This window comes from Hypomesus nipponensis, chromosome 22 (genome assembly GCF_054491055.1).
Source record: "Hypomesus nipponensis isolate SF chromosome 22, ASM5449105v1, whole genome shotgun sequence".
NCBI classification, from domain to species: domain Eukaryota; kingdom Metazoa; phylum Chordata; class Actinopteri; order Osmeriformes; family Osmeridae; genus Hypomesus; species Hypomesus nipponensis.
The window spans coordinates 8,017,772-8,033,903 of NC_140382.1; the positions used below are offsets into that span (position 1 = coordinate 8,017,772).

At 51.4% G+C, this 16,132-nt stretch overlaps 1 protein-coding gene across 1 annotated transcript; it reads right to left on the reverse strand.

Annotated features, from left to right (window-relative positions):
- Window positions 1–1,441: 1,441 nt before the first annotated feature.
- Window positions 1,442–12,269, reverse strand: fgf10a (fibroblast growth factor 10a). The gene is made up of 3 exons (XM_084687109.1): window positions 11,409–12,269; window positions 2,497–2,600; window positions 1,442–2,403 (listed from the first exon to the last, which is right to left on the reverse strand). Exons 1-3 carry the CDS (start codon window positions 11,740–11,742, stop codon window positions 2,194–2,196), a joined length of 648 nt encoding a protein of 215 aa, XP_084543235.1. The 5' UTR covers window positions 11,743–12,269; the 3' UTR covers window positions 1,442–2,193.
- Window positions 12,270–16,132: the final 3,863 nt, after the last annotated feature.

Genomic DNA, 16,132 nt, shown 5'->3' on the forward strand with positions numbered 1-16,132 from the left:
CTTCACTAAGAGGAGGATAACAGGATTTCTGGGAACGGCTAAACGATTCATGACCTGCATATTAATGTTTAAATGCCTTGAATAAAGTGTCATTAGGGTCTTGAACACTCATGTTTAAACAAAATAATGACTTTCGTGAGCAGATTATATTCCTGCTTTAATTTCTCACGCTGTTTGAAGAGAGAGACGCGCGTTATCCATGTCTGTCAGTTGTGTTGCTAATGTAATCTCCCATGAACACTGTCGGGTCGTATCCATCTTTCCAAGCAACCGACATCTACAGCCCAGGACCTCAACAAACCAGCTTGTCTGAGGAATGTCGGCCCTTGAACTCCACAGAGAGGGGAAGCTGAGCATCACATGAGGTTCAGTCTAATTGTAGTTGATATGTGGTTTACAGAACACCCAAGTAATCATATAAACACTGGCTGAATAGCCTACAGGATGAAAGAGAGGTCTGCCTAAATGCATCATACTTACTCCCCCTCTACCATGTCTGTTACAGCACACAGGCAAAGCTACGACCCTTATAAACACTCCTCTTCAGTGACAGGCGGATTCCAACACACTCTGAAATAACCTCTGCAGATGGTGGAGTTTGAGGAATACACTGCACTCCAGACGCACACGCACGCTGGAGTGGAGGGTCTTTGTACGTGTGTATGTCTATGTGTGAGTGTGTTTGTGTGCGTGTGTTTGTGTGAGAGTGTTTGTGTGCGTGTGTCTATGTGCGTGTGTTTGTGTGTGTATGTATATCTACGTGTGTTTGTGTGTGTGTGTGCGTGTATTTGTGTGCGTGTGTTTGTGTGTGTATGTATATCTACGTGTGTTTGTGTGTGTGTGTGTTTGTGTGAGTGTGTTTGTGTGCATGTTTGTGTGCGTGTGTTTGTGTGCGTGTGTTTGTGTGTGTGTTAGTGTGCATGTGTTTGTGTGCGTGTGTTTGTGTGTGTGTGTTTGTGTGTGTGTGTTTGTGTGCGTGTGTTTGTGTGAGTGTGTTTTCCCCTGTCCTGATCTTACTAATTGCTGGAACTGATCTGGGGGCCGAAGAGAGAGAGAGAACGAATGAAAGAAGAAAGAAAACATGACATCATGCTTAATTAGAATCAGGTCATAAACAAGGTGGGGTGTTTGTGTTTACCAGATGCCCTCTCCCTCTCCTGGCTTCCCCCTGATATGGACCTGAGTCTGGAGCTCAGATAGACACGGGTCTGACTGTGTGTGTGTGTGTGTGTGTGTGTGTGCACGCGTGTGATATTACTGTGATCCTGGTACATAGATTTGTTTAAGTTGGTAACTGTTGCATATTTATCACAGGAATCCAAGACAAGACCATCAAATGTATAAAGAGAAATATATTTACTTTATTTATATTTAAACCATAGATTAGTAATCAAAAAGAAGAGCTTAAATGTTATAAAAGAATTTGTCCTTTCCTGTTTTTTTGTTCTTTTGTTTCTTTAAATATCACATAAAATAAATAATTTATTTAAAAGCAGTCAGATAAAAAGAATGGAAATAACCCAACACAGTGAATGTTCATGTTGTTAGTAATAATATTATTTGTTAGAGTTGTTTATGTGATGCTACTATCTAGATTCTCTGTCTCTGAGTCACACCACCTTCTGGTTCTGCCCCCCCCCCCCACCAGACTAGAGGCCAACTTGGACTAACTGTGTATAACTGGCCTCTGTCAGCCTCGACACTAAAGGCCATGACGGGCATTACAGGTCGACTTTTGTCAGCCTGCCCCGGCCTACTAACTTAGTTGGTACAGCATTGATACCTGTCCTCCCTCCATTCATGTCTTCATCAGGGTCCTGTCTGTCTCTACTGCAGAATTTACTTTGACATTTTCATTAAAAATAATAATATTAATAATATTATTAATGATAATAGTACATTTGGCACAGAAAAATTTGATATTTTCTCCTGTGCCGTCTTAAACTTTATAACTTAGAAACAACTATAGGACATCGGTGGACTGATTTTCCAAAATTCAGACCGATCTGTTAGTCCGTGTCACACCTGTAGCACAGGCCCCCCCGGGCCATTGTCGTGTCCACGTGTATGTTTCCCTTCAGTGCACTCAACCCTCCTCAAGGGCTTGTTCAATGGCGTCCACCACCCGTTGCCCTAGTGACACCCCCTCTGCGTCCAGTGGCGCGGCCCCCCACTGCTGTTGCGTTGCTGCGGTTACGCCCCTAGTGCAGGAAGAGCAAGCAGGGGCAGGAAGTGTGTGGTGGTATTCTTCCTGCGAGTCCTCTTGCCCTTCATGGGCTTGCCGTTGGCGTTGAGCCCCACAAACATGAACTTCTTCCTGTTCCTCCACTCCGCTGAGGCGTATGTGTTGTAGCGGTTCTCCTCAATCCGCTCGGTCAGACGGCAGTCCTCACCAAACTCCCTCTGAAGAAGGAGAGAGGGGAGCAGAGAGGTATTATAATGAGGTTGGGGGAGTGTAGTGGAGGTGGTTGGAGAACTGCGTTAGGCTGTACTCACCGCTCCATACAGGTCTCCTTTCTTGCTGATGGCCAGGTAGTAGTTGCTATGGAGACCCCTAATCGCCACCACGCCCACATCCACTGACTTGATCTCCAACACAGCTTCAACACACAAGCACACACTGCTGTTAGATACTGAGAGACTCTGGGTGACACAATCACACACATTTGCATGTGGTTAGGCACATTACTTTTGTCCCTTTTTAAGACAAAACACACACACACTCACATATCGATATATCACATTTTGGGCCCTATTTTCTCAACCCTCCCCCACATCCACTGCGTAACCTCTGCCACTCCCAGTTTCCCCCCGGTCCTCCCTTAGCTCCGCCAGTCCTTCCTAACCTCTGCAACCCTCCCAAGCCCTCCTACCCCGCTCCTCCTCCCCTCCCCTCCCCTCTCTGCTCCTCCTCTCCTCTCCTCTCCGCTCCTCCTCCCCTCCCCTCCCCTCCCCTCCCCTCCCCTCTCTGCTCCTCCTCCCCTCCCCTCCCTTCCCCTCTCCTACCCCGCTCCTCCTCCCCTCCCCTCCCCTCTCTGCTCCTCCTCCCCTCTCTGCTCCTCTGCTCCTCTTCCCCTCTCCTACCCCGCTCCTCCTCCCCTCTCCTGCCTCTCTGGCTGTGCCTGCCAGTCCTGGGGTCCAGAGAGACTCCAGGCCGTGTGCCCTGTGTGTGCGAGGCGTGAGCCAGGAAAAACGAGTTCCCCCTGTGTTTGTGTTTCTCTGCACTGTGTGCCACGTCCAGGCACGGCCCTATCACTCCTCCTAAATCCCCAAAGTCTCCCTGAACCAATCGCTTGTTTAGGCTGTGGTCAGCATTGCCTTTCATTCTCTATCCCAACGTCAATTACTGAAAGCCATAAAGCTGCACGGAGTTAGTTGGGGCTTAGCTCGGCCCTGTGAAGCGGGGGAGGGGAGGGGACAGGCAGTGGATGGACAGAGATGAGTAGGAAGAGATTGAGGGGAGTGTGGAGGGATGGAGGGAGGGATGGATGGAGGGGAAAGAGGGTATGGTGTGAAATATAACACTTTTAGACAGCCACCAAAAATGTACAGAAACCTCTGAAATGACAGGGATTGGGGATGTTGATTGTTCCGTAAAACCCATCACTGATGTTAACCAACCTCTCTCTGTCCCTCTCTCTGATGTCAAAAATTGGGAATGTCTTGCTGGCCCGGAGGGATTTTATGGCCTCATTGGGACCAGAATGAAGGGGGGGGGGGGGGTTGAGGGGTGACAGAATTCTTTGATCAGTGACTTCGGCATCTGGCCCTAAGTGCTGTTTTCCCAAACGGATGCTTTTTACCTACCCTCCTCGCTATCATCTCTCTCTCTCTCTTTCTCTCTCTCTCTCTCTCTCTCTCTCTCTCTCTCTCTCTCTCTCTCTCTCTCTCTCCCCCCCTCACCGTCTCTCAATCTTTCATGTAACTATCTTTCTGTAACAACTAGTATGCTCTCTTCTAAGGTGAACATTCTCTTCCACAGAGAGACAGTCAGACAGAGGGCGACAGAAATTGAGTGAAATTTGTGCCAGATAGATTTGGAGAAACATGAAATGCATGTTTGTCTTCTCTGTCCACTCCTCTTTCTTTTTTCTCTTCCCGTCCAAAACAAACACACACACACACACATACCTTGAACAGACACACATAACTCAGTAAACTGTCTGAACGGTTCAAAAGAGCGCTCCATCTCCGTGGTAGCACAGGTGACAGTAGTGAGCCCTGTCTCCCTGGCAGTCCCAGGGCTGGCCACCTGCTGGAGTGCTCAGCTGCAGGAGCGTTTGATGTGGTGCGTCAGAGCGAGTCTGCTTTATGGGCTCTCCTGGGCCCGGGCATGTCTGACAGGGGACTTGAAAGACAGGACTGCAACAAAAGGCTAAGGTTGCAATAGTATGTCTGTCTTCTCCAGCCAGATCACTCCACAGCACAACACAGCCTGACACTCGTAGCTCCAGGCTGCTTAGCTGGGACCCATGCCTGGACAGAGAGCCTTGGTCGGGTCGTCTGCTGGTCTGGTGGTCTGCTGGTCTGGTGATCTGGTGGTCTAGTGGTCTGATGGTCTGTCGATGAACTGTATCTGTTGGTGTGTGTGTGTCAGGATTCCTCCCAGTGTCTTTGGCACTTAACCAGGATCTTTATTCTTAGCTTTGTTAAAGAGTTTGTTGAAGTTCACCGAACCAGTTTTTATGATGGTAAGAGTGCCGGGAGAAAGGAGCTGAAATTCAGCAATGAACATTTCAGAGAAATTACACCAACACATAGGCCAACACCTGTGTGTGTGTTTGGTGTTTTTGAGTCAGCGTGTGTGTTTTGGTGTATGTGTGCGTATTGTGTGTGGGTGTGTGCACGTCCTAATGTGTGTTTATGGTGTAATGTGATCCAAAATGTGTTTCTCAGCGAGCGCATGGTAAAAAAAAAAGCATTTTTGGAATATTTGGGTTGTGATAAGATACGTTTTGCAAGTGCCCCTTCACCCAGCCTGGTCTGGGGAGTTGCTGTCATTAATATGTCACTCTAAAACTAATGGCCCAGACGAGCATGAGCTGCTGACTGGAGCTAGCAGGGGCAGCTGAGTAGAGCTAGCGGGAGATAACTGGAGCCAGCATGGGCCAGCTAACTCAACGTAGCATGGGCTATTGACTACAGTAGAGATGGCGGGTAATAACTGGCTCTAGCATGAGCCAATGAGTGCTGACTGGAGCTAGCGGAAAATCTAGCCCCAAATTTGTAGATGGCCTTCTCCTTCTCCCTCCCTCTCCCACCTTTTTCCCACCTCCACCCTCCCCCTCCACCCACATCTTGTTCATTTGACTCCAGGAACAGATCTCATGTTATCACATCTTGTCATGATTACCACAAACACACACAGACATACACACACACATGTACCTTCCTCCTATGTGTCAGCTTGCTGTGTATAGAAAGAGACCTTGAGAGCAGCCAGCCAAGGCTGAAGGAGTCAGAGTAGTAAACACCCTCCTACACTGAGAGACAAACCAGGACCCCCCTCCCCCCTGTCCATGCTCCTCTCCTGGGGGAGCCCAACCCTCTAATGCCCCTGTCCTTGCTCCTCTCTGGGGGAGCCCGACTCTCCAGTGCCCCTGTTCTTTTCCACTAAACCAGACCTAGACCCAAGGTGCTTGTCTCATGACATCACACATGCATATTCAACTTGCGATGAAGTTGGCTAACTGTTTGACTCCACCTGATCTTGAGCTGGAGGCTCCAGTGGTCAATGAGTTCATCTGTGACCAGACTCTGAGGGCAGGTTCTCAAACTGTTCACTGTTTATCTAAGGCCTCTTCGAAGCTTCTACTGCTGCAGTTAGCCTGGTCCAGGACTCAGAACACCCTGGTCCTGGAGTCATCTAGCCTGGTCCTGGTGTCATCTAGCCTGGTCCTGGTGTCATCTAGCCTGGTCCTGGACTCATCTAGCCTGGTCTTGGACTCAGAACACCCTGGTCCTGGAGTCATCTAGCCTGGTCCTGGTCCCTGACGAACAGACTCAGCACCTCAAGGTCAGGAAGGCCTCCCTCTCTGCGGCTCATTTGCAAGCTGTCCAGCTGTACAGGGAGCAGAGCTTGATCAGCCTAGACATCCCACAGAATTGGGTTTCAGTTGAGGAACGTTTTTGTATGGCAGATTCTTCAACAATAACAGACATTTGCATAGAGCTGGCGACAGGGTGATGGACGAGGCGTCCTATTGGTGGAGACGCGAGGGTTGAGAGAAGGGATGGGTGAGGGGAGCAAAGAAACCCACACAGTGCATTGTGGGTAGGTTCTAGTTTTGCTGGGGTGTGTGGAGTTAGACTGCAGCATTGTCCTGCTCTGGGGGCAGAAGGGGAGCGCAGGAGGGAAGCGGGGGGGGGGGGGGGGTCGGGTGCATGATACAGCATTTCCCACATTCTTCATCAAGAGTTGCCAATGCATGTATAACACAGAGAGTCCTGCGGTTTACAACCTGAAACCGACTGTGTGTCATTACACACACGCAAACAAGCTGACACGTACACACACATACAGTACACACACATACAGTACACACACATACAACACAGTTGGCTTGGTGAGTTGCCTCATATGATGAACCACCAGAGAAAGATGTGCAGTCAGCTGGAGTTAACTGGACTAAGCCTGAGTAATGTACTCTTTAATACTGGAGGCCTGGGTTTAATACCCACTACACACACATACAAACACACACACACACACACACACACACACACGTACACACACATTCACGTACAGATGGTGTAGGGCGAGAGTTAATGGAGGCATCAAAGGCGGTGTGGGAGCCTAGAACTCAGACCAGGGCTGCATCTGGACGCACAGAACGTTTGAACCGAGCACGCTGGAATGCTAATTAGGCAACGGTGTGCGTGTGTGTCTGTGTGTGTGAGAGTGTATGCGTGTACATACACGCGTGTGTATGTGTGTGTTTGTGTCCCCAGGCTAAAGGTGGCAGGAGTGGAGCCCTGGCTCCTATCCGTCACAGATCCTATATCCCGCCTCCTGCTGCTTCACTGGCTCCTCCGGCTGCAGTTTCCCAGAGTCCAACACCCGCTTCAAACCAGCCAGACACCAGCCTGACACCAGCACACAGCAGGGGCCCACCATGCCCCTGTCATGTTCAAGCTGGGCACGACCACAGACAGACAGACAGACAGACATGCGTCCCTCCTGAGAAAGCCAGCAGACAGACACTGTGGATGCTCACGAAAGCCGCTCCTAATTCATCAGGGTGATAAACCTCTCCCCTCTGACTCCTGCACTCACAGTTTCGTTTATCTGGAGACATGAAATATGAGGGGAGGATGGAGGGGGAAGAGGACGGAGGGATGAAGGGCTGGGAGGGATGAAGGGGGAGGGAGTGGGGGGTCAGAGGGAAGGAATCCTCCCTATTTCACCACATAAGATAAACAATGAACATTCAAAACCCCTTCGTCAAAACAAAGATGACCAACTTAAAATTCCTTCGGAATCGTAATCTGTGTTTAACGTTGTGGAACACTTTGCTTCAGAGAAAGAGCGAGTAAAGGGAGGGGAGGGGGGGGGGGCAATTGGTGAGAGAGAGAGAAAGAAACAAAGTGTGCAGCAAACTGTGAGGCTGTCAATCGACCCAGGGGACGATGGTGCTAGCTCAGTCCAGCACAGTGGCACGCACGCTCACACACACACATCGACATCACACATGTTGACGGACACTGTCCCAATTTTCCCAACCAAACCGCACGCATGTTTCTATCCAGAAATGTGTGTCTGATTTTTGCCATGCAGCGCAGACTGAGCAGAGTGTGGCAGAGAGTGGGAATGATGACAGCACACAGCTACACCATGAGAGAGCCTGGAGCCCCTCCAGCCCAACTGCGTCTCCAGCGGCTCTGGTCAGTTGACCACACAGAATAATAACGTCCCCAGTCCTCCCTGTCTATCACATTCTGCAGTTCAGATGAGTTTGTAGGAATGTTAACATAGAATTATGAACACGCACAAATTCACACAAACACACTGATTCACGCACACAGATTCAGACACACACACCCACTGATTCACACACACAGATTCAGACACTCACACACACCCACTGATTCACACACACCAACATAGAGACACCCACACAGTTCTGGCTCTCTGACAGTGGACCAAGAGAGCTCTCTCCCCTCAGTAATGGGGTCAAAGATGGACCTCAGCGCTGACCTCCAGAAAGAGGTCAGAGAGAGGTGTTAGGGCAAGCTAAGTGAGGAGGGGAGGTAGGGTGAGGAGGGGAGGTAGGGTGAGGAGGGCGGGGAGGAGGGGTGAGGAGGGCGGGGAGGAGGGGTGAGGAGGAGGTCGAGGAGCTGGGTGTGTCCTCTTTGTTGGGACTCCAGTTCTACAGTTAAGGTTTGGTCGACACTTCCATTCAAAATTCCCTAACATGAATTCAGAACTCAGTAAGTACAACTGCAGCGCCAACTTGAAAAGTTTGTAAATGTTTTACTTTAAATTTGATTTCAGATAATTCTATTTGCCAAGAACTCCAGGTAGGCCACAGGTACATTAAACTTCACTGGTCCTACTAGAGAGAGAAATGCACGGAAAAAAGAAAGGGATGGAAGAGTAAGAGAAAGATGGCAAAAGGGAGAGAGGTGGAGAAAGAGAGGTGGGTGTAGAGTAATACAAAAATCTAAACACACTCTTGTGGAGGGGCGTAAACACACACACACATACAGATGCACAACATAAGCTTCCTGGCCAGAATGTGTCCATCTGGGCCTGAAACCATCAACCAGCTCTGGTTATCCAGGACCCAGGTGTGTGTGGTTGACCTCTAACCCTGTCTTCTGACCCACAGGAAGTACCAGGCCATCTAGTCTGATAGTGACCTGCCCTCTCATAGGCTCTCTGGCTCAGGGGTCAGGGGTCAGGCGTCAGGCCTGGCGGGTAGGAGAAGAGTTGACCTAGCTACACAACCCTGGGTAGCCGGAACTGGTTGCTCATTCACACATGTGTGTGTTTATGTGGGTGTAGCTACTTATATCTGTGTGTGTGTGTGTGTGTGTGTGCGCGACCATGTGTAGTGTGTAGATGCTTCTACTGTATGTGTCTCTCTGCAAATGTACGTGCATGCATGCATGTGTGTGTGCATGGGCAAGTGTGTAGGTACTTGTTTGTTTGTGTGTGTCACCGTATGTGTGTCTTTGTGTATGTGTGTTTGTGTGACTGTGTAGAAACTTCTATTTGTGTGGGTGTGACTGTGTGTGCATTTGTGTGTGTGTGTGTGTGTGTCTTTGCGTGTGCGTGTGTGTGGACCAGTCAGGACTGAGAGTGCTCCCCAGCAGATGGGAGGTGAAAGGAAGAGAGACAATATGGTAAGCTAGGGTTACACCTTCCCTATGCATGGGTCCATTGTAGAGGGAGGGAGGGGGGAGGGAGAGGTTGGTGGGGAGGTAGAGAGGGGTGAGGGAGCGGTTGTGGGGTTGTGGGGGAGGGAGGGTGAGAAAGGAGGAAGAGGGAGAAAAGGAGGGAGAAAGGATTGGGGGGAGGGAGAGAGAGAGACGAGCAAGACTCAGAGGTGAGAACAGAGGTTAGGGTTAGTGTTTGTCATTTATATCTGAAGAGAGACTTCAGTCATCAACCTTTTAATCTGTGTAGTTACTGGTCTGGAACACTCTAACTCCATATTAAGTCGCCATTTCTCCCAGACACGTTCACACACTGACCCACATACACATATTCAATGAAAGATTCGAGTAGGGTTCTGACTCCCAGCATGTGGTAGAAATGACAACAAAACAAACTCTTTCCTGTTGTCTTCTGCCATAGAGAGCATCCCCATCAAAGCCCTGACTGGTCACCATAGGATCGAGAGGTTTGATTGACAGGTCACATGGTGCTAATGGTCCTACTGCAGGGGCCAGGAGGCGGGAGGAAGCTGGAAGAGGCGTCGCTAATTGAAATTCCTTCAGCCATGTCTGGCTGAGCCACGCTACCTAAATGGCCTAGCCTCAGAGCAGAGTGTGTCTGAGTGTGTATGTGTGTGTGTGTGTCTGTGTATGTGTGTGTGTGTGTGTGCGTGTGTGTGTGTATGACTGAACCCAGCCTGAGAGATTGAAGCACATGGCCTCCACATGGCAAAGCTCTCTTTTATTAGGGCCAGGGCCAGCCTAAGAGTGTGTGTGTGTGTGTGTGTGTGTGTGTGTGTGTGTGTGTGTGTGTGTGTGTGTGTGTGTGTGTGTGTGACTGTGTGTGAGTGTGTGTGTGTGTGTCACTAGAGAGACCAGAGGGGCTGGGGCTGTGTGTGTGTGTGTGTGTGTGTGTGTAGGCCAGGTGTTGGTTGTGCTCTGTGCTGATCAGGCTGGTGGAGCTGAGATACTGTAGCTAGTCAAATGTACAGAACCAGGTCCAGTCTGTTTGATTGTGAACAGAGCCCTCGTCCCCAGCATGGGGGAACCACACACACAGAACAGACACAGAACAGACTTGGGGTGATGCAGATCACAGATGGATCCTGTCCAACATGACAGGCTGCCTCAGGGAGCTGGGATCAGACACATTTATGATCTCCTGTGGATCCACATGGGAACATGAATACGTTGTCGAGATACAATGGAGATATGGTGGAGATAGGATAAAGATTTGGTAGAGATACTGGAGAGATACTGCAGAGATACTGGAGAGATTCCGTCAGAGAAGGCAGAAAGTGATTCTGATGTAGTTACACACGTTCCCCATCATGCTGACTCTCCAGATAAAGAACCTCTGTTGTCTACTCACTCTCAGACCACATCAACCTACCAGAGTCTGAGAAACAGCTCTACAGCCTCTGCTCTACCATCTCCTTGTCACCTAGCAACCCCTGCCAGGACACCCCACCCTCTCTACTGTTGGGAGTTGGAGGGAGGGTGGGGTGGCACAACATGTTTGCGATTCTTTCTCAAAAAGGGAAACATCTCTCTGGGCAATTTATAATTGGTTCCAGTAGATCTGCTTTCTGGAAAAATACACTCAGCTTCTGGTGGCTGTATACACACAAACATACTCTCCATGTAACCCCTACACACACACACACACACACAAAGCGTTATTTCAAGAAGCCTGAACATGGGGTTCCTATATGTAATCTCCAGTCCGTCTGACACACATGCACTCTGGAGTTCACCACCAGCTACTCACACGCAGTCCCCCAGCTGGAAAAGAACATGTGTCTCGCCTGGTTGGTGTGGTGGTTTAGATTGCTTCCTCGCTCGAATCCCTGAACAGCATGCTGTTTATCACTTCCCTTATTTACTGTCTGCCTTTACATGACAATCTATCTGAAATATACAGTGCCAGTCAAAAGTTTGGGAAATGTTTCCAAACTTTTGACTGGTACTGTATATCTGTGTGTGTGTGTGTGTGTGTGCCTGTGTGCGTGCATGTGTTGACTTACTGTAGTGGTCGGTTCTGTTCTTGGTTCCATTGACCTTGCCGTTCTTGTCAATGCGGAGGAAGAAACCATAGAAGGAGATCAGCTTCCTCTTCCGCACGTCGCCTTGGAGATGGTTATAACTGCTGCGCACATGCCGCCCGACGACCGTCGCCGCCGAAGAGCTGGCGTTGGTGGCGCGCGGTAACCGCGGCAGGGCTGCTCCGGGTCCATTGTGGCTCCCGGCCGAGGGCAGGGGGCAGAGGAGGAGGAGGAGGAGGAAGAGGAGGAGGAGGAGGGAGGAGGGTCGGAGGCTGGAGCAGGCAGTGGCACCCTGAGTCACTGTCCATGTGAACATGGTAGTGGGGTGTGGAGCAGCAGAGATAGAGGAGCAGAAAGGAGCATGCTGGAGAAGGAGCAGGGAGCACCTCCACCTCCTCCTCCTCCTCACCTGCAGCTCCACGAGGAGGGGTTCTGCTGGGGCTGGGGCCGCCTCAGGGGCTGGGGCTGGGTTCAGGTTCAGGTTGTTGTTCTTGTGGGTTTGTCCTGGTGCGCGTCAGTCTGGAGAAAGAACCCCAGCTTGGTACATCAGTGTAGGATCTTCTTACAGGTCGGTGGAGCCTGGGCCTGGGCCTGGTCCTGGTCCTTGGACAGCACTAGGTCTCTGTAAAGGTTCCAAATTGAAGACTTGATCTCAAAGATGTCTCGATACGCCACAGAGTTCTCCTCTTCGCTGGTTTCCTCCGGTTCTCGTCAGAGCTTCTGCTGAAGTGGGTTCTATTGGCTGTTCTGCACTGGTACTGCTCTGGAGCCGTCCACAGGAATGTGTCAACATCCAGAACTCAGAACATCTCACCCCGCAACCTACCAGCACCTCTCGCCTACCAAGCCTCGCTGTCTCTCCTCGTGCCGATCTCTCTCTCCGCTCCCCTCTCTGCTCTTTCGTCTCTCTCTCTCTGTGATCGTCTCACGACTCCTCAGAACTTGACAGCCTCGCGCTCTTCAGCCGTTCAGCACATCGCGCTCTTCCGGAACACTCCCAAACACCTCACACACTCCAAAAAGGTGGACGAGAAGACAAGCATGTTTGGGGAAAAAGAGAAAACTGTTCAAAGAGGAATAAATAGACCATAGTACAGATGTTTCTGATGAGGGGGTGGGGGGGAGTGGGGGGGAAGACTCCAAGGCAGAAAAAAGCAGAATATAATCCTTTCTTTCTTCCTGTGTGATCTGTCCTCCTCTGTTCTCCAGGAGGTTTTGTCTGTGTTGGTTTGAAGTTACTGCTGTGTAACTGAGCCCCTGCTCTGCGTCTCTCTCTTTCTGCCGCTCTCTGTCGACTGAGCTCCAGCACTTTCTGCTGCTGCCTGTAAAGTGACTCCCCCCCCCCCCCTCTCTCTCTCTCTCTCTCTCTCTCTCTCTCTCTCTCTCTCTCTCTCTCTCTCTCTCTCCCTCTCTCACTCCCTCTCTCTACCTCCCTCCCTCTCCCGGTCTCCACTTCTCTCTCGACCTCGCTCTCTCTCTCTCTTTTCCCCTCTCTGTCCCAGCCTCTTTCGTTCTGAGCAGCAGACGGCCCCTCTCTCCTCCTCTCCCCTCTGCTTCTCCCTTTCTCCCTCTCTCCTCTCCAAGGTGACAGGATCTTGTTGCCGCTCTCACCTTATTCATCTGATGCGATGTCACAGATGTGATCTCCAAACAGGATTGGACGTCTACGAGAAAGCGCTCAGCTTTGAGTGGTTTGTGTCGGGTGTGTATGTGCAGGGATGGGGGTGTGTGTTAGCAGAGTGCGTGTGTTTCAGATAGGGGTCCAGTCGCCCTCTACCCTTGCTTTCTCTCTCTCTTCCCTCCCTCCCTCCCTCCCTCCCTCCCTCCCTCCCTCCCTCCCTCCCTCCCTCCCTCCCTCCCTCCCTCCCTCCCTCCCTCCCTCCCTCCCTCCCTCCCTCCCTCCCTCCCTCCCTCCCTCCCTCCATCCCTCCCTCCCTCCCTCCCTCCCTCCCTCCCTCCCTCCTCTGAGGAAGAGACACAGAGCAGAAGGGATGGAAGAAATACCCCCTCCCTTGTCTCTGCCCTCGCTTGCTCTCTTTCACTTGCTCTCTTTCTTTCTCTTGCTCTCTTTCGCTTCCTTTCTTTATCTTCCTTTCTCGCTTTCCCTCTCTCTCTCTATCTTTTCCAGATGACAGACAAGTGTCCAGCTCAGATGTGTATCTGAGATTCGAGAGTATGCAGACTTCTGTGTGGCACTGCCTTTCACCCTCAAAGAATTTATCTGCCTGCTTGTCTTTCTTTCTGCCAGTCTGTTTGTCTGCCAGTCTATCTGTCTGCCAGCATGTCGGCCTTTCTTGCCTGTTTGTCTGCCAGCCTGTCTGCCTTTCTTGCCTGTCTATCTGCCAGCCCGTCTGCCTGCCTTCCCTGTCTGTCTGCCAGTCTGTCTGCCAGCCTGTCTGTCTGCCAGCCTGTCTGGATCAACGCTTCTTTCATTTCCTTTTCACATTGTCAGACAACAGGCGTATCTCCATGCCTGCCTCCTCCCCCTCACTCTCTCTACACCCTCTTTCTTTCTCTTTCTAAACCTCTCTCCCTCTCTCCGTCATCTCCCCTCTCACTCTGTGTCTATTCTTTCTTTGTGTCTCTTAAAACCGTCCCTCTCTCTCTCTTTCTCTGTCTCTTCCTCCCCCCCCCTCTCTCTCTCTCTTTCTCTCCCTCTCTCTCACCCCCCCTTCTCTCTCTCTCTCTCTCTCTCTCCCTCTCTCCCTCTCTGTCTCCCCCCCCTCTCTCTCTCTCTCTCTCTCTCTCTCTCTCTCCCTCTCTCCCTCTCTGTCTCCCCCCTCTCTCTCTCCTTCTTCTCTATCACCCTCCACCCCCTCTCCCACAGTACCAGCTCCTGTTGTGGTGGCCGCAGCATCAGCTAACTCGGACAGAGTTCTGACATTCAGCTGACCAGATTCTTCTCACGTCATCCGTGCCGGGACATTGTGTTTATTCAACAAAGCGGTTGATGGTCGCTGCGTCCTGGTACCTGGCCCCACACACTTTTTACACAGGACCAAAAGTCCTGTGGTGTATGTGTGTGCTGTGGGGAACTGGAGTCAGCTAATACTATAGTGGCACAAGCATGGCTCGGGGGCAGGCACTTTAGTGGGAGTGTGGGGGAGCTCTGGCACTTTAGGTTGGAGGGATGTGAGTGGGGGGCTGGAGGGGGGTCGGGGTGAGTGGGGGTCGTTACAAGTCCTGCGTAGTAGGTGCGTGAGGATGTCAGGGAGAGGGGGCAGCAATGTGTGTGTGTGTGTGTGTGTGGGGGGGGGGGGTGTGTGTGAGGGTGTGTGTGCTACGGAGGGGGGGGGGGAGGGGGAGTGGGGGATACCAGAGAGAGAACATCTGGTGAGTGGCACACTGAGTTGACTTCCCTGGTGTAGAATGACAACACCACCCTGCAGTCCAGGGCCTTCTGTGCACACCACTGAGGGCCAGGCAGGCTAGATGACACGGCTCCCAGCACCCAGCCCCTGGTCGATCCGACACCTCAGTGAAAGACCCTTTTTTAATACCACCCTGAGTAGGGAGGCTTTCTCTGATGAAGATAGATACACTGGAGTCAAAGGTGAAATACTACAGAACCAGAACAGGGTTTGTCTCAGCTCTCCAGAGAGGCCGGCCTAAATCATAACGATAGTAAATCTGCTATCTGAGGAATCCTGCATCCTCCACAGCTATTAAAGACATGTATGTGTGATTTACTGTCCGTCCCATCATGAAGATCGCTCTGTGTCGTCCTGCGGCTGGCAGTTTGTTCAAGGCCCTTCTGACAGCTGTTTAACTCTCTCTTCTCCCAACTCTCTCATCTCCTATCTCTACTGTATAGTCTTGCTAACCCCCTCTGGTATCCACTTAACATGTTAGCATCTCAGCTCACCCCCTGTCCTGTGTGCTGACCCTCTATCAGACCAGCTCACCCCCTGTCCTGTGTGCTGACCCTCTATCAGACCAGCTCACCCCCTGTCCTGTGTGCTGACCCTCTACCAGACCAGCTCACCCCCTGTCCTGTGTGCTGACCCTCTATCAGACCAGCTCACCCCCTGTCCTGTGTGCTGACCCTCTATCAGACCAGCTCACCCCCTGTCCTGTGTGCTGACCCTCTACCAGACCAGCTCACCCCCTGTCCTGTGTGCTGACCCTCTATCAGACCAGCTCACCCCCTGTCCTGTGTGCTGACCCTCTATCAGACCAGCTCACCCCCTGTCCTGTGTGCTGACCCTCTATCAGACCAGCTCACCCCCTGTCCTGTGTGCTGACCCTCTATCAGACCAGCTCACCCCCTGTCCTGTGTGCTGACCCTCTATCAGACCAGCTCACCCCCTGTCCTGTGTGCTGACCCTCTATCAGACCAGCTCACCCCCTGTCCTGTGTGCTGACCCTCTACCAGACCAGCTCACCCCCTGTCCTGTGTGCTGACCCTCTATCAGACCAGCTCACCCCCTGTCCTGTGTGCTGACCCTCTACCAGACCAGCTCACCCCCTGTCCTGTGTGCTGACCCTCTACAGACCAGCTCACCCCCTGTCCTGTGTGCTGACCCTCTATCAGACCAGCTCACCCCCTGTCCTGTGTGCTGACCCTCTATCAGACCAGCTCACCCCCTGTCCTGTGTGCTGACCCTCTATCAGACCAGCTCACCCCCTGTCCTGTGTGCTGACCCTCTATCAGACCAGCTCACCCCCTGTCCTGTGTGCTGACCCTCTATCAGACCAGCTCACCC

Coding starts and splice junctions, on each gene's coding strand:
- fgf10a (XM_084687109.1), bottom strand. CDS start 11,742: ATGTTCACATGGACAGTGACTCAGGGTGCCACTGCCTGCTCCAGCCTC. Junction 2,601..11,408: donor GAACAGAACCGACCACTACA/GTAAGTCAACAC, acceptor TGTGTGTTGAAG/CTGTGTTGGAGATCAAGTCA. Junction 2,404..2,496: donor AAGGAGACCTGTATGGAGCG/GTGAGTACAGCC, acceptor CTCCTTCTTCAG/AGGGAGTTTGGTGAGGACTG.